General features: G+C 37.4%; 1 protein-coding gene across 1 annotated transcript in view; it reads left to right on the top strand.

Moving 5' to 3' along the window:
* Nucleotides 1-1,361: 1,361 nt before the first annotated feature.
* BEND5 (BEN domain containing 5) overlaps nucleotides 1,362-18,657 on the top strand; it is an 800,567-nt gene continuing 783,271 nt past the window's right edge. Inside the window, exon 1 of the mRNA XM_054720869.1 lies at nucleotides 1,362-1,480. Within this exon, the coding sequence (XP_054576844.1) occupies nucleotides 1,408-1,480 (73 nt within the window). The 5' untranslated portion in view covers nucleotides 1,362-1,407. The remainder of the gene's footprint in view (nucleotides 1,481-18,657) is intronic.

Here is an 18,657-nt window from a genome sequence, read left to right on the forward strand (position 1 = left end):
TAGGTATGTGCCTTGACACTCCAATTAACTTAGCCACCCAGCCAGAGCTCAACTCCGTCTTGAATCATTGATATGTCTTGTATGAGACAGAGTTTCCTATCCCTTTTGTAGGGATAGGAGCCATCTAATAAAGAGATGTAGTCTTAAGCCATGACTGTTTTCTGCCCCTCACCCAGGTATAAAGGTTTTTTTTTCCCTGTTCCTCCTCCTGCAATGGTCTCACTTGGTTACAAATTTTGTTATTCCTCACCCAGTGGCTTAAGACCTTTATTTCTATGGGCTACAGATATTGGTGGGGCTTCATGTATTTTCTGTGACAGAAGCTACTCTCTTTCTCCAGGTTTGCATCACAAAGACAGGCATTTTCTAATCTTCTGCCCTGCCCCTAATCTTTCTCCAAAACACCTGGCGGAGATCTGTACAGGAGCCTGCCACTGGGTTTGAATTCCCTTTTGTGTCTGTGACTCTCAGAGGTTCTACATGCTCATATTTCCTCTACACTGGATCTTTAATAGTTTTTTTAAAAATTTGTCTTAATTATTTTTAATCACTTGTATGACACCCAGCATTTCTTCTTTTGGTGCCCTGTCATAGAGGAGTCGGAGCTTCTTTCCCATCTTCTTTTGATGGGGCCCAACTTTCCTTGGATGTCCGATTATTGGTTGCCATATAGTCCCAATTTCCTGATAGATTTTGTTCTTTATTTGGATATTTCTTGTTAAAGTGGAAGTAAAGATCTTTCCAGCTTTCTATATCCTATGTGGAAATGAAACTTAACACACCTTTTAAAAGTTAAAGTTCCTGGTAAGAAATATAACTTCTGTGCTAATTTAGTGGTTCTCAAGTTATTTCTAGTGGTGAAACATTAGGTAGTTATGATGATAGTTATAGAACTATTGTTTTTTCCCCAAATTAAAGTAATTAACTATATATTTATGACAATATATACACATATGTAATTAGTATTATTAATAATTGATGTAATTTAATGAACTTTTTTTTGGATTTCGGTAGTTATACTAGATTATTTTTCATATAATTCTCAGTAAAATGTTGAAACATGGTTTACTATGCCCTTTTTTATGGATGAGAGAAACTGAGGCTAAAGGGATTAAATTGATTGCTTTGCATCACAGAGAATTAGTATGTAGTACAGATGAGATTTGAGCCTGTATCTTTCTAGTTTCAAAATTCATTCTCTTTGTACTCTACTGCAATATGTAGTTAATTTCTTGTTGCTGGGATTAACACAAAAGGACAGGGGAGGGGGCAAATTAATGATAAAAATCTAGTTAGACTTCTATTACTAAATATATTTTTATTTCTGTTTAACATGGGCCATTTTTTAAAAAAATAGGCAATGATTTTGGAAAGGACGATGCCATCGGAGGGAATGTGAACAAATATATGGTGCTTCCAACTGGATACTGTGGACAGCCCAAGAAAGGACATCTTGTCTTTGATGCTTGCTTTGAGAGTGGTGAGTGTAAAGGCCTTTGCTCTTGATCTTTTCTGGTGAGGGTTTTTTAGAATCTATTCCCACTTAAATGTGATTCAAGCCATTTAATGTTTTACCAGAATGAAACAAGCTGTCAAAGGAAAATCAGTTTTGATGAGATTAACTTGGAAATACTTAAAATGAGATACAATATTTTTGTTGCTATAAATTATTAGAAGTATACTGGTAATAATGGTGAACATTTGTATAATATCTTATATTTTATAAAGTACTTACCTAGATCTTATTTGTCTGGGATAAAACTAATATAATTTGACTAACTATATGGTAAATCAATTATTGAATGTTTATTGTACATAAGGTTTTATATGACATTCTCACAGAACTTAATCATTGTGAGACAGGAGACTTTTCTGTAAAGAAATGATGAGAGAACAGATTCAATTGAACACAAACAAAACAGCAAAAATAATAATGCATCATAATCAACAAATGCTTGTAGGTATTCTAAAAGGGGAGATCAGGACTTGGTTGTGAATTCCCATCCAGTAGGTTTTTGATCTTGTTAAAATCTTTATGCCCTGAACCTCATATTCTACTATGAATAGCAAACACCATGTATTCAGAATATGTTGAAAATATTAGTGAGAAAAGTAACATAATTTCGTTTTTAAAATAATTAATTTTATTGATTTCAGAGAGGAAGGGAGAGGAAAGGGAGAAAGAAACATCAATAATGTGAGAGAATAATTGGTTGACTGCCTCCTGCATGCCCCACACTGGGAAACGAGCCTGCAATCCAGGCATGTACCCTGGCCAGGAATCTAACCGTGACCTCCTGGTTCTTAGGTTGACACTCAACCACTGAGCCATGCTTGCCAGGCATTTTTATTTTTGAATAGTGTGCATGCGTGTGTGTGTGTGTGTGTGTGTGTGTGTGTGTGTGTGTGTGTGTGTGTCTGTGTATGAAGAGATATGCCAGCTCTCTGAATCCTAAGAACATTGGCTATTTATACCAACTATTGAAAACTTGCTTATCCAGAGTTTTGCTCTTTGTTTATTCCATGTTGTCTTAGTTTGCTAGGGCTACCATAACAAAGAGCCACACACTGAGTGGCTTAAACAACAGAAATTTATTGTCTCACAGTTCTGAGATCAAGGTGTTGTCAGGCTTGGGTCATTCTAAGGGTTTTTGGGAAGAATCTGTTCTATGCCTCTTCTCTAGCTTCTGGTGGTTTGCTAGCGATTTTTGTTGTTATTTGGTTTGTAGAAGCATCACCTTAATTTATGTCTTCATTTTCACATGGTGTTCTCTCTATGTGTATGTCTGTCTCGAAATACCCTTTTTTTTTAAGGACACCAGTCATTGGTTTAGGGCCCACAGTAATGACTCCATTTTAATTTGATTACTTCTGTAGGGACCTTTTCTCATAGTAAGGTCTCATTATGAGGTTCTGAAACCTGAGGGACTGAAACATATGAAGTTTTCTGGGGACACAATTCAACTCATAACACAGAATTGTAGTGTTGTCCTTCCAGTCAGATATGAGTACTGTCCACCCTGTTAGGATCAATGTTTCCTCTTTTTTTTGAATCTAGTATTGTTGTCTTGTCCAGGAATTCACTTGGTGCCTAGAAAATAACTTTTGAATTCTTTTTACTTTAGGTTTACTTTTAAATTATACTTAAGGTATGATGGGTTTTTACAATAATTATACAAGTAGGAATTATTTTATTCCTACAGCATGAAGTAATCCAGATTCCTTTTCTAGAACACCTTTTCCTTAACTATACTCATCTTTTTCCATCCCTTACTGAAAAGCTCAGTACAAGAAATTGCCCATCTGACCACAAAGTAACTAACTGAATAATGCATATTCCCCCCCAAATGTATGAACAGTGATTTGTCCTAGCAGTGCATCAGCCTTGCAGTATAGGTGAGTGGCTAAGTGACACCCTCTGGAGTCAGGCTGCAGTTCAAATCCTGACTTGAATACTGGGTCACGGTTTCCTCATCTGTTAATGGTGAATGATGCCTACCGTATATCTTAATTGAAGAAAAATATATATTTCATTGTTTAAAAAATTAATCCCATTTTACTAAAATATATACACACCAATAAAATATTTAAAAATAGATAAATGAGGACATCGCATAAAGGGAAAATAGCAAAAGAAAATTCAGCTGGATGAGTACATAAAATGTATGCTATGAGACCCATAAATTTGCTATAGATAGATAACAAGTTTAACTGTGACTTTTCTGGCAGCCAGTTAATAAGATAAAAATAAATCAGTACTGAAATCTGATAGAAACCCTTCCTAATGAGCTTCCCAAAGCATATACTGAAATATGATGAATAGCATCCTCAACAGTATTCCTGTGATCTTTACAACAGTATGTTTCATAGAGGTGTATTTTGTAACATCCTTCAATGTAGGATGAGGGCATAATGCTAAAGGGCATTTTAGTGAAAACAATTCAGTTACCACTTAAAACAATTTGTTTGATATATGCAGCCTTCATTTTATCTATTTATTTATTTTTCCTTTTTATTGACTTTATTGAGGTAAGATTGGTTAATTCAAGGATGTATTTGAGATTATTTAAAACAGGGAAGTCAGAGGCTTTTATATTATGTGCTAACTCTGAGCTACTGGCTGTGGTTTCCTGGTATACTGTATTGAAAAGGATTCTGTAAGTGTATCTGGACTTACTGGGAAGGAGTTAGGTGATTAATAGATTCAATGAATGGGAAGTATTGACTTATATAGATTAAGTATATTCCCTTCAGATAAGCCTCCATAGTTTTTTTCTCCTTTCAGAGATGTTGGATTTGTAAAGTGCCTAGTACATTTCCTGGCCCTGAGTTAGTAGATAATGTTTTTCTTATGAGAAATAAGGTCTTAGGGTCAAATAAGAACTTCCTATGAATCCTTGATTTTTTTTTTCCATATACACCTCCCTATAAGTATATTTCCCTTGAGAAAACAGCCATACCACTCTAATTTTATTTTTCCAGAGATATTTGACACTTTTTATGATTTTTAAAAACTTCTTTTGTTCTCTTCTATTAATAATCAGCTTCAGGACAGAATATGAGTCTGATTAATCCCTGTTCTTCCACAGAACAAAGCAGAGTACTTACAAAATTAACCACTACATTAATACTGTATTTATTTATTGAATAAAGTAATTTGAGCAACAGAAAGATGGGGAAAGATTAACTTTTCAATAGCTTTGATGAAAAAGTCATATTTAATTGCTGCTTATTTCCTAGTCCACCAACTTCTCTGAAGTTTTCATACCTTTGCAGATGCTGTTTTCTCTACCTGGTAAAATGTTAATTCAGACTCAGTCCAGCATTTCTTCCTGTGAGAAACAGTACATCTCAGGCAGGTTTGGCTGTCTGTATCTCTGTATTTACAACCATTTCTTAAGCTATTCTATGATATCCTTTATTGCATTGCAGTCATTTAATTGTGTGTTTTTTTTTCCTTATCACTAAAAGTGCCTTGAAGTCAGGGATGGTTTCTTATTAATTTTTTCTCCTAGCACCTAGTATACTATCAGTCATTTAATAAGGAACTCAATAAATATATGAATAAATGAGGGATGACAGATGATGAACAAAATAATCTTCATAAAGTGAAATTTTAAGATTGATAAAAATATTTTACATTTATATAAAAAATTAACATTAACAGCAAAAAGAATATTAAGGAAAAAAAACAATAAAATGATCACTTATTTATTGCTTGCCAGATACTATCAAAAGTGACATATACATAGTTTATCTCATTTAATACTCACAAAACCTTCTGAGGTGTTAAATCTCTCTCTATAAGTTTGGAAACTGATGCTCAGGAATGTAAATCTGCTTACCTTAAAGTGCATGACCGACAAGTGGTGTAGATGAATATGAAACTGAGAATTTTCTAGCTCCAAAGGCCGTACTTTTAAACATTATCTCTCTCTATATATAAAAGCCTAAGCAACCCAACGACCGGTCGACTGGTCGCTATGACATGCACTGACTACCAAGGAGCAGACGCTCAATGCAGAAGCTGCCCCCTGGAGGTCAGTGCCCTCCCACAGCGGGAGCGCCACTCAGCTGACTGACGGGTACCAGATGCCAGATTCACGGCTGGCAAGTGCAGCTGCGGCGGCCCAAGCCCCTCCTGCATCCGCAGCAGTGCTACCACGTGGCAGTGGCGGCAGGCGCAGCAGGGCTGGGATGAGCAGGAGTGGTGCGGACTTGGGTTCCTCCCCGACCACCTGCCACTTGATGCACTACTACATCCCTCAGGGGATGTTGGACTGCTGGTTTTAGCCCGATCCTCGCAGGCCAGATTGGGCCAAAACCAGAAGTCTGACATCCCCCGAGGGGTCCCGGATTGCGAGAGGGGTGGGCCAGGATGAGTGACCCCACTGGTGCATAAATTCATGCACCAGGCCTCTAGTATATACATATTAGCTTATCATAGGCCAATTTGTGAAATATGAGTAATATATTGTTGAAAATTACTCTTTAGGTAAGAAATAGGAAAAATTTTTGTAATAAAGAAAAATGAAAAATTTTCTACTTGATAAAATAAACTATTCAAATAAATACTCTCTTTAATTGCCATTATATGTAATTTGAGTATTGTTTTGTGATTGGTATAGGTATGTATGAATTGAACATGAAAAGAGCATTGTAATTTGTACTTCAAATTAATTGGTTAGCCTGAGATATTTAATATGTTGTTTAAATTACTATTGAAAGCATACGGGTCAGTGAAATAAAGGTATGGGTCAGTTATTTGCATACTATTTTAAAACAATGAAAATAAAACTTTTACTCTTAATTCCTTCAATGGAATTTACGATATTCACTTGTGTAATCTGTAAAAATTAACATTATATTTCCTTTCGATAGAAATTATCTTCATTCATGGCACAGTATGAAAATGCGTCAAGATTACATTAGAAATCAGGGTTTTTAGCTTAATGTTTCACCTACACTTTTCTTTGTTTAGAGTCTAAATGGACATTATACTTTGCTTTTTAACTTTATGAGGAATAATTGGCAAATATAAATGTATATATTTAAAGTATACAGTGTGATGATTTGATATACATATATACATAATAGGGCAAAAGTAGTTTTACAGTTGTGAGTACATAAAACACAGAGTTTATTCTTGTATTGTTATTAATTACTAGCTGTACCCGGCCACGCATTGCTGTGGCTCAGTCTGGTTAAAAGGAAAAGAAAGAAAAGAGAAAGCGCACATTTCTAATATGTTTAATTTCACAATGATTGTGGGTATACAATATTTTTTGTTGTTCCAGATATAGAGATTGTCTGGTTTGCCGACTCTAGAACACGCAACATATAATTGTCCATGTGAGAAGCAATCCGAGTCTAGATCTAAACCACACAATTCTAAAGATTGGCCCTGAGCTTTGTTGATGGTGATTGCAAATGCCAATCGAATTGGGAATTGCATTCTCTTAAATTGAAATGGCATATCTGTTGGAATCATAGGAATGCGAGGAATGAGGACATCTTTACCTTTGAAAGGTCCTGTCAGGATTGTTGCTTCTATGATGTTGCTCATTAATTTTTTTTACTGCAAGCCGCGTGCCGTTGCAAAGCTTTGGCTGGTTGATATTTCGCAACATGATAATTGGCACGCTGATTTTCAGTTGCAGTACGTGTGGTGGCATCCCTGGAAGATTGAGTGAAGTCAAAAATTCTGTTGGATAATTAACCGCTTTATCTGCTTCTACAACAGTGTCGACGGACTTGTATGTGACTGCCTCGCATTGAGTGTTAGACTGAATAATATTGTTAAGTTCGTAGATGTCTTTGTTCTTGGCCGCAAGAATAGCTTGTTCATTCAGCCAATTGTGATTCTTATAATTGGTTTGAATATTGGGAAATACTTTTTTTCTTTTTTTCTTTTTTTTAAAATATTTTTTTATTGAGGTATTATATGTGTACATATCTTACCATTACCCCCCCACCCCACACCCACACATGCCCTCCCCCCCCAGAGTTTTGCGTCCATTGTTTATGCTTATATGCATGCATACAAGTCCTTCGTTTGATTTCATAACTCCCCCACCTCTCCCTAACTTTCCCCCTGTAATTTGAAAGTCTGTTTGATGCTTTACTGTCTCTGTATCTATCTTTTTGTTCATCACTTTATAATGATCTTTACTATCCCTAAATGAGTGAGATCATGTGGTATTTTTCTTTCATTGACTGGCTTATTTCACTTAGCATAATGTTCTCCAATTCCATCCAGGTTGCTGCAAATGATGAGAATTCCTTCTTTTTTATGGCAGCATAGTATTCCATTGTGTAGATGTACCACAGTTTTCCGATCCAGTCATCTGCTGATGGGCACCTAGGCTGTTTCCAAATCTTAGCTATTGTAAATTGTGCTGCTATGAACACAGTGGTGCATATATCCTTTCTGATTGGTGTTTCTAGTTTCTTCGGATATATTCCCAGGAGTGGGATTACTGGGTCAAATGGGAGTTCCATTGTCAGTTTTTTGAGGAAACTCCATACTGTTCTCCACAGTGGCTGCACCAGTCTGCATTCCCACCAGCAGTGCACGAGGGTTCCTTTTTCTCCGCATCCTCGCCAACACTTGTCGTTTGTTGATTTGTTGATGATAGCCATTCTGACAGGTGTGAGATGGTACCTCATTGTTGTTTTGATTTGCATCTCTCGGATAATAAGTGACTTTGAACATGTTTTCATGTGTCTCTTGGCCTTGCTTCTGTCTTCTTTTGAAAATATTCTGTTTAGGTCTGTTGCCCATTTTTTTATTGGATCATTTATCTTCCTCAATTTATTAAGTTGCATAAGCTGCCTGTAGATGTTGGAGATTAAACCTTTATCAGTGATAGCCTTTGCAAATATGTTTTCCCATGCAGTGGGCCTTCTTGTTGTTTTGTTGATGGTTTCTTTTGCTGTAAAAAAGCTTTTTATTTTGATGTAGTCCCATTTGTTAATTTTCTCTTTAGCTTCCATTGCCCTAGGGGCAGTGTCAGTGAAGAAGTTCTTTTGGCATATGTCTGAGATTTTGTTGCCTGTGGATTCCTCTAGTATTTTTATGGTTTCCCGTCTTATGTTTAAGTCCTGTATCCATTTTGAGTTTATTTTTGTGTATGGTGTAAGTTGGTGATCTAGTTTCATTTTTTTGCATGTATCTGTCCAGTTTTCCCAACACCATTTATTGAAGAGACTGTCTTGACTCCATTGTATGTTCATGCCTCCTTTGTCAAATATTAATTGAGCATAGTGGTTTGGGTCGATATCTGGGGTCTCTGTTCTGTTCCATTGATCAATATGTCTGTTCTTGTGCCAGTACCAGGCTGTTTTGAGAACAGTGGCTTTGTAATACAGCTTGAAATCTGGTATTGAGATCCCACCTACTTTATTATTCTTTCTCAGGATTGCTGTCGCTATTCGGGGTCTTTTTTTATTCCAGATGAATTTTTGGAGAGTTCTTTCTAGGTCTGTGAAATATGCTGTTGGTATTTTGATGGGAAGTGCATTGAATCTGTAGATTGCTTTGGGTAGTATGGACATTTTAATGATGTTGATTCTACCAATCCATGAACATGGTATGTTCTTCCATCTGTTTACGTCTTCCTCTATCTCTTTTTTCAGTGTCCTGTAGTTTTCTGCGTATAGGTCTTTTACCTTCTTAGTTAAGTTTATTCCTAGGTATCTTAATTTTTTTGGTGCGATGGTAAATGGGATTGCTTTTTTAGTCTCTCTTTCTGTAAGTTCATTATTGGTGTATAGAAAAGCCATAGATTTCTTGGCGTTAATTTTGTATCCCGCTACATTGCTGAATTTATTTATTAAGTCTATTAGTTTTTTGATGGAATCTTTTGGGTTTTTTATGTACAATATCATGTCATCTGCAAATAAGGACAGCTTCACTTCTTCTTTTCCAATTTGGATGCCTCTTATTTCTTCTTCTTGCCTAATTGCGATAGCTAATACTTCCACTACTATGTCAAACAGGAGTGGTGAGAGTGGGCATCCCTGTCTTGTTCCTGTTCTTAGGTGAAATGTTTTTAGTTTTTGTCCATTGAGTATGATGTTTGCTGTGGGTTTATCATATATAGCTTTTATTATGTTGAGGTATGATCCTTCTATTCCCACCTTGTTGAGAGTTTTTATCAAGAAAGGGTGTTGGATTTTGTCAAATGCTTTTTCTGCATCTATTGATATGACTATGTGATTTTTATCTCTCAGTTTGTTTATGTGATGTATCACGTTTATTGATTTGCGGATATTGTACCATCCTTGCATTCCTGGGATAAATCCTACTTGGTCATGGTGTATGATCTTTCTGATGTACTGCTGGAGCCGATTTGCTAGAATTTTGTTGAGGATTTTGGCATCTATGTTCATGAGGGATATTGGCCTGTAATTCTCTTTCATTGAGTTGTCTTTATCTGGTTTTGGTATTAGGGTGATGCTGGCTTCATAGAAGGAGCCTGGGAGTGTTCCTTCCTCTTGAATTTTTTGGAATAGTCTGAGGAGGATAGGTTTTAGTTCTTCCTTGAAAGTTTGGTAAAACTCCCCTGTGAAGCCATCTGGCCCCGGGCTTTTGTTTGCTGGAAGCTTTTTGATGACTGCTTCAATTTCTTCCATAGTTACTGGCATGTTGAGCTGCTTAGATTCTTCCTGATTGAGTTTTGGAAGGTTGTATTTTTCTAGGAATATGTCGATTTCCTCTAGGTTGTCCAGTTTGTTGGAATAGAGTTGTTCGTAGTATTTTGTAACAATCCTTTGTATTTCGTCGGGGTCTGTTGTTATTTCACCTCTTTCATTTCTGATTTTGTTTATTTGGGTCCTCTCTCTTTGCTTCTTGGTGAGCCTGGCTAGAGGTTCATCAATCTTGTTTATCCTTTCAAAGAACCAGCTCTTGGTTTTGTTGATCTTTTGTATTGTTTCTTTGGTCTCTATGTCGTTTAACTCCGCTCTGATCTTTATTATTTCTTTCCTTCTGCTTACACTGGGCTTATCTTGTTGCTCTCTCTCTAACTCTTTGAGTTGTTGGGTTAGGTAATTTATTACCATTGTTTCTTGTTTTTTGCAGTAGGCTTGTAGAGCTATGAACTTCCCTCTCAGGACTACTTTCGCTGTGTCCCATAGATTTTGGATTGTTGTGTTTTCATTGTCATTTGTTGCCATGATGTTTTTTATTTCTTCCTTGATGTCTTTGGTAACCCAGTCATGGTTTAATAGCATGCTGTTTAGTCTCCAAGTGTTTGATTTATTTGGGTTGTTTTCATTGTAGTTGATTTCCAGTTTTATGCCACTGTGATCTGAGAAGATACTTGATATGATTTCTATCTTCTTGAATTTGGAGAGACTTTGCCTATGTCCTAACATATGGTCTATCTTTGAAAATGACCCATGTGCACTTGAGAAGAATGTATATTCTGTGGCTTTGGGGTGAAATGTTCTGAAGATGTCGATGAATTCCATCAGTTCTAGTGAGTCATTTAGGATTGATGTTTCTTTGCTGATTTTTTGTTTAGAGGATTTGTCCAATGGTGATAGTGGGGTATTGAAGTCTCCTACTATGATTATATTGCTGTCAAGCTCTCCTTTGATATCTTCCAGGAGTTTTTTAATGTATCTTGGTGCTCCTGTATTGGGTGCATATATGTTTACCAGAGTTATTTCTTCTTGTTGGATTTCTCCCTTTAGTATTATGAAGTGGCCTTCATTATCTCTTGTTATGTCCGTCACTTTGAGATCTAATTTGTCAGATATAAGTATTGCTACCCCAGCTTTTTTCTCATTTCCATTCGCCTGGAAAACCTTTTTCCATCCCTTTACTCTCAGTCTGTGTGCATCCTTTTTTTTGAGGTGGGTTTCCTGTAGACAGCAGATATCTGGGTTTTGTTTTCTTATCCAGTCTGTTACCCTGTGTCTTTTGATTGGGGCATTCAATCCATTTACATTTAAAGTTATTATTGATAGGTACTTATTTGACGCCATTTTTATTCTATATCCCTGTGTTCCTTCTTTGCTTCCTATTTCTTTCTCTTTTTTTTTTTTTACAGCAGACCCTTTAGCATTTCTTTCATTGCTGGTTTGGTGGTGATAAACTCCCTTAGTCCTTTTTTGTCTGTGAAGCTCCTGATTTCACCTTCAATTTTGATTGATAGCCTTGCTGGGTACAGTATTCTTGGATTTAGACCCTTCCTTTGCATGACTTGGTATATTTCATTCCATTCCCTTCTGGCCTGATGAGTTTCTGTTGAGAAATCAGTTGCTAGTCTGATGGGGGTTCCTTTGTATGTAACTGTCTGTCTCTCTCTGGCCGCTTTTAAGATTCTTACTTTGTCGTGGTGTTTGCCAACTTAATTATAATGTGCCTTGGCGTCGGTCTTTTGGGGTTCATTTTGCTTGGTACTCTGTGAGCTTCTTGGATTTGTGTGGGTTTTTTCTTCCCTATATCAGGGAAGTTTTCTGTTATTATTTCTTCAAACAGGTTTTCTATTCCTTGCTCAGTTTCCTTTCCTTCTGGCACCCCTATTATCCTGATGTTGTTTTGTTTTGTGTTGTCCCGAAGTTCCCTTAGGCTCTCCTCAATCTTTCTAATTTTTGTTTCTAGAAGTTGTTGTAATTGGGTATTTTTTTCCATCTTGTCTTCTAGCTCACTTATGTGGTCCTCTGCTTCGTCTAGTCTACTCTTGATGCTTTCTATTGAGTTCTTTACAGCAGCGATGTCATTTTTCATTTCTTCTTGGTTCTTCTTCATTTCTTCTTGGTTCTTACTCATATTGTCGAATTTGTCTTCTATCCTTTTCAGCCACTTTATGACCATTTCTCTGAATTCTTTCTCTGATAGGTTGTTTGCCTCTAAATCGTTTACTTCCTTTTCTGGTGATGCCTGCTTCTCTTTCCGGGGGCTATTTCTTTGTCTCCCCATGGTCTCTCTTCTCCGGATGTCTGGTTATATAGATTTCTCTCTCTGGCGTTGATTTAAAGGTATAAAATACAACACAACCAGGCACAACAGACAAGGCACTGAACAGAATTGTATTCACGATATTAATAATCTCCAATAAAGGTAACCACCAGAGAAAGACAAATTAGGGAATAGGAGTGGAAGAGGGAGAGTAAAAAGAAAGAACAACAACAACAAAAAAACAAAGAGTGTGAATCTGAACTTGGGAAAAGAGCAGAAAGAAAGAAAAGAAAAAGAAAAAAAAGAAAAGAAAAAGAAAAGAAAAAAAAGTAAGAGAGACAAGAACGATACTAAGAGAGAAAAGGGGAACAAACTATATATATGGGGAGTAAACTCCACTAGAACAACCACTATTCCCAGCAAATTCCAGCAACACGAGCCTGGAGATTAATACAAACTGCAACACCAGCTAATATCAAGTGAGGCAAGGGAAAACAAAAGTAACAAACAAACAAAAACAAAGCAAACAAAAGAACCAACCAAACCAACAAAAAGAATAATCAAAACAATCTCGTAAAAAATCATAAAAATTCAATCTAATCAACATTCAAGCAAACAACAACAAAAGGCCAGAGAGAAAAATAATTTTTTTAAGGTAGCGTAGAGAGAGGTTTGTATGGATTTGGAGCAGGGGGTTGGGAATTAGATATATAAGTAGGGTGAAGTTTTAGCAGAGAGTAAACTGAAAAAGTAGGGAAAATCTAAAGCCAGAAAGGGTTAAGATAAACTGGGGACCAAAAGGGGAAAGGTTAGGAGGAGAATGATGGCATAATGTTAGCTTTGAGATAGGGTAAAACGATTGTAAGGGAAAGATGCAAATCGAATGTAGGACACTAATCCAAAAATAAAAGAAAGAGAAAATCAAATGACATTAAAAAAAAAACGTAAAATAATAGTAATAATAATGCTGATTGAAAATAAAAATGTAATAATTAAAAAGGTGAAAATCGAGTGAGGAAAAAGAAAAAAAATTTAGTTTCTTAAGTAAAAGATGCAAAAAATGAAAATAAAAAATATGAGAATAAAAAATTTAAAAAATTGAAAAAAGAATTGAAAATTAAAAAATAGGAAGACTAAAATGTGCAGTAGCGCTGTCATTCACTTCCTCTATTATTCTGTTTGGTACGCCTTTTTCCCAGTCTGGGCGGTATTTCAGTTCAGCTTCATTCCAGGGCTCCTCAGTGTTGGAAGCCAGTCCTGCTTTTTAAGCCAGCCGTGTCTTAATTTCTCGTATTTATTTTTGATTACACCAGAGACAATTAGCCTTTCAGCCCCTGGGTGGCAGTGTTTCTGAATTGACTTCCGGGCCTCTCTAGCTCTTTTTTTTTTTTTTTTTTTCCCTCTATGGCACTCACTACTGGTTTGTGGAGGTGTGTGCCTCAGAGCTTGTGGAGGTGTGCGCCTCAGAGCTGCCTCTCTGATGGTCACACGCAGCTCTGGTCCCCAGGTTCCGAAAAAACAACTTCCCCCTGCAGTCTTTCAGGGCCCCTCCACCTGGGTTTACCTCTGTATTGGGCTTAGCAATCAGAGTCGGAAAGAGCCCAAGTGTGCGGACCGTGGGTCTGTGCGCCAGACTGAGGATACTGCACTCCTTTGAAAATTCTTAGTCTGACCCTCCTCCTCAGATTAAAATGAGTTGCTTTCAAGAGGTCACTTCTGTTAGCAGCTCAGAAGACCCCCCTCCTCATTCACGGATCACGGCAGTTCCAACTGCCCCGATTTTTCTAGGCACAGACCTCCCGGCTCCTGCAGGTCCTGTGGCTGCCGCACTTCCCTCACCCAGCGCTTCCCTCACCCACCGCGGGGATTAGAAACCGCACCTTATTTCAGGCGAAATCTGACCTTTCCGTGGTGCAGTGAAGAGTTTCTTTGAATCCGAATGTTTGCGTTGATAGGGGACCAGTGGTCTGGTGATCGCAGCAGTTCAGTGTTTGCATTTGTCGCAGAAAGTCAGGTTTCCAATAAAATCCTCCTTTCCTTGCAAGATGGCGAGGCGCCCGGTCGGGAAATACTTTTTCAACCAATTCTTCTTTGACGTCACTAAATTGCAGAAGTTATGAGGCAATGAAATTCGTCCTGAGGTCATCAACTGGCACCTTTCCGTTCCCAATTTCCAGCAGTTGATGTGAGAATATCTCATCTGATCGATTGTTTTGCAGCTGGACATGCATATTTGTAGTTAATTTTAACGTCTTTCATGTCGCCACAAAGTAGAGTATTTCAGGCAAGCATTTATTTCGTCCGCTGGTGTCGATCAAGAAATTACAGGTAATGTTTGCCTGAAATCTCCTGCAAGCAATATTAATGCATTCCCAAATGGTCTGAGGTTTCCACGCAAATCTTGCAATGATCAATCAAGAGCCTCTAGCGATTTTTTGTGCGCCATTATGCATTCATCCCAAACAATAAGTTTGCATTTCTGCAATACTTTTGCCATGCCGGATGCTTTGGAAATGTTGCACGTGGGAGTTTCAATGAATTGCATGTTCAGTGGCAATTTCAAAGCGGAATGAGCAGTTCTTCCACCTGGTAGCAATGTCACAGCTATTCCGGATGACGCAAGAGCTAAGGCTATGTCATTTTGGGATCGAATTGCTGCCAGAATCAATCTAATTAGTTTTACCAGTTCCTCCTGGCGCATCTAAGAAGAAGATTTCTCCAACCCCACTATTGACAGTTTGCATTATTTGATTGTAAATGCCTTTTTGCTCAAGTGTTAGCTTAGGAATATTTGCAAATATGACAAAAGATCACCCGTGTTGTAATTTTGTTCACGACGTAATTCTACATTGAACGAGCAGCAGCAGATCGATTCGGTGATGGCATTCCCAATTGATTGAGAACTTTGTTCACAATTTCTAAGCACAAATCTTCAGTTATTATCAACATTGAAATGGAAACGTAAAATTGGAAATTTGGAAATTGTAAATGGATCCGTAAATCGGAAACATTGAAATGGAATTGTAAAATATTTAGTATAGCGTGTGTTGCTTTTACGTCCAACAAATGGCGCTGTTTTTCAAAAAAAGCTTGTTTTTACCTGTCACAGGCGTGACATCTATATAATAGTAGGTATAAGGTATACAAAAACACGCGCGTATTCGATTGCAACATTGTTTCAAAATTTCAAAGCAATTGGTGAAGAACTTTCGGAGATTTAAGATTTTGAACAAATGAACATTTACATTTTTATTTATATAGCCTAGAGGCCCAGTGCACAAAATTTGTGTTCTGGTGCGGGGGGTGGGTCCCTCAGCCCAGTCTGTGCCCTCTTGCAGGCTGGAAGCCTTCAGTCGTACATCCTTAGTGCTACTGGGGAGGTGAGAGAGGCTCCTGTCACTACCACTGCGCTCACCAGCCCTGAGCCTAGCTTCTTGGGAGCACACTGACCAGCAGGGGGCAGCTCCTGTGTTGAGCTTCTGCCCCCTGGTGGTCAGTATGCATCATAGCAACTAGTCGTTCCGCTGTAGGGCAGAAACTGGCTCTTCGACATCCCCTGAGGGGTCTCGGATTGTGAGAGGGTGCAGAACAGGCTGAATCTTTGGGGAAGCTCTGTTTTAATGGTCAGAGTTAACACTACTGTCTTTAAGTGCTGCCAATCTAATAATTTCTTGATCTGAGTCATGCTTAATTATTTGATGCCACCTTGGTAAGTGAGTTGTACTCTTGACTGGATTTTTACATTTTATAATAGAGCTTATGTGTGCAGTCTGAAGGGTTGCCCAAATTTTTCTTTTTTTGGGGGGTGTGTGTGTCTGATTTATAATTCAAAAACAAACCATAATTATGTAGAAATATTATCATGTGACAAAATATTTTTGGCCCTCTGCTGAGATTGTGTCCTATGGCCTACACTGAAGTCATTAGACATTGTTTGGTTTTGAGAATGTATCCATCTGATTTCACTTACTTTGTGAGCTTGCATTTTATTTTGGGAAATTATTATTTATTTTAAAATTCTTTTTTTCTTTCAGACAGGGCTGAGCTTTTGAATAAGTGAGTGAAGGTGTCCCCCTACTCTTTTTTTGTTTGCTGTGGAAAATAAGCTAGAAGCATTGTAGTTAGAGAGGTAGTTCTACAGAGCAGAAGGAATTCTTAGCTCAACCATCATTACTGCTGTACCTTTAGCAGGTCATTTAAACATGGAGCCTCAGAACATCTTTAAAATAGGTATAACAATACTTGCATTACAGGGTTGTTGTGTGGATTAGAACTACCACCTGTCTAGCAGATAGTCAGTGGTCAATATTGAAATGTGAAGGGATCCTAAGGAGGGAGGTGCTCAATAAATATTTCTTGAAAGAATTAGTGTGAGAACGAGTAGAAATGTACCAGGTGGAATTAGTTTTACATGCATTTATTATATTTTTATAACTATTGACCTCAAATTATAGGATCCAAAGTTGAGGAATTTAGCATGCCTATATTAATTTATGGAAAACAAACACTTATCCAGTAGCCTTATTTTTTTGAGACTATTACTAAGAACTTGGGTGAGTGGGGGGAAACTTTTGATTAGCCGCAGTAGTTGTTACAAGATACATGCACCAACGTTCATGCACCTTACTTTTCAGAGGAGATACTTAGAATTTATTTCTTCTTATTTAGACATAGTTCTAACTATCTTGATAATACAGATTTTCAGCTTAGGAAATTTGTGGACAGGGTGGAGCCTGAGGATATAGGAATGCTCTTTGGTGAGAAATCAAAGTTGACAAGCTGACAGAGGGGACGAGGCAGAAAATATAAAAGTAAACAACACAATTTAAATATATAGCCTTCCAGATATCTGTTCTTTATCATCAGTATAAGATTATATATTCTTCATCATCAAGATAAAGTTAAATTACATACACAGTGCTTTTAGAAATACTTTTAGTAAAAATAGAAATGTTCCTATATGCCTATTACATCTTTATCCTTATAGTCTGGTTTGTATCCTCACTACTCCAGAAAGATGATTCCCTGAAAGGTTGCCAGGAACTTAGTCATATAATTCAGTGGTCTTGTCTTAGCTCTTGATTCCTCTGCAGCATATGACATTTCTAATAATCACCCTTATTTTTGAAATGGTTTTCCCCTGGCAGCATTGACTACCATCCTCATCCTCCACCCCGCTGACTGACCTGTCTTGTTTTCATCTACACATGACCCTTAAGGCATTCTCTAAGTTCAGCTCACCCATCTTTAATCTTTATATATCTTGAGTATCACATCTAATAATTCACCATCCATCCATTCATTGAGAATTATTATTATGCTCATTAAATCTCCTTAATCCATTATTTTTTTTTCTATCTGTCTTCCTCATTCAAATCACTATCTGTCATTGCGAACTACTGTTTCTTTTTTTTTGTTGTTGTTGAATATCTACAATTTATACAATAATTGTTGTATCACGTGGTAGTTCTATTTTTTAATTTTTTGAGGAACCTTTATGTTATTTTCATACAGGCTGTACTAATTTATATTCCCCAAAATAGCTCACAAGGGTTCCCTATTCTCTACTGCCTTGCCAACACTTGTTATTTTCTTTAATCTTTTTTTTTTTTTAAATATATTTTATTGATTTTTTACAGAGAGGAAGGGAGAGGGATAGAGAGCTAGAAACATCGATGAGAGAGAATCATCGACCAGCTGCTTCCTGCACACCCCCTACCAGGGATGTGCCCGCAGCCAATGTACATGCCCTTGACCGGAATCGAACCTGGGACCTTTCAGTCCGCAGACCGACGCTCTATCCATTGAGCCAAACCGGTTTTGGCAGAACTACTGTTTCTTTTGCTTCCTTTCACACATGTTCCTCGTTCTTCATATCCATTCTCACCACAGCATCTAGAGAGATCCTTTTAAACTCAAATCACATTCTATTTTAGTTCTATTTAAAACATTTCATTGTCTTGCTGGGCCAGTGTGGCTCAGTGGCTGAGCGTCAACCTATGAACCAGGAGGTCACGGTTCGATTCAGGGTTGCGGGCTCGATCCCCAGTGTTAGGGTGTGCAGGAGGTGCCCGATCAGTGATTCTCTATCATCACTGATGTTTCTATTTCATCTTATTCCTTCCTTTCTGGAAAAAAAAAAAAGTTACAGCATTCTATTGTCTTCTTATCAATTAGGATAAAATCCTGATTCTGTATCCTGACTGCAATTATCTGGCCCTTGACTACTTTTCTGACTTCATCTT

Source organism: Eptesicus fuscus, chromosome 9, assembly GCF_027574615.1.
Source record: "Eptesicus fuscus isolate TK198812 chromosome 9, DD_ASM_mEF_20220401, whole genome shotgun sequence".
Lineage (NCBI taxonomy): Eukaryota > Metazoa > Chordata > Mammalia > Chiroptera > Vespertilionidae > Eptesicus > Eptesicus fuscus.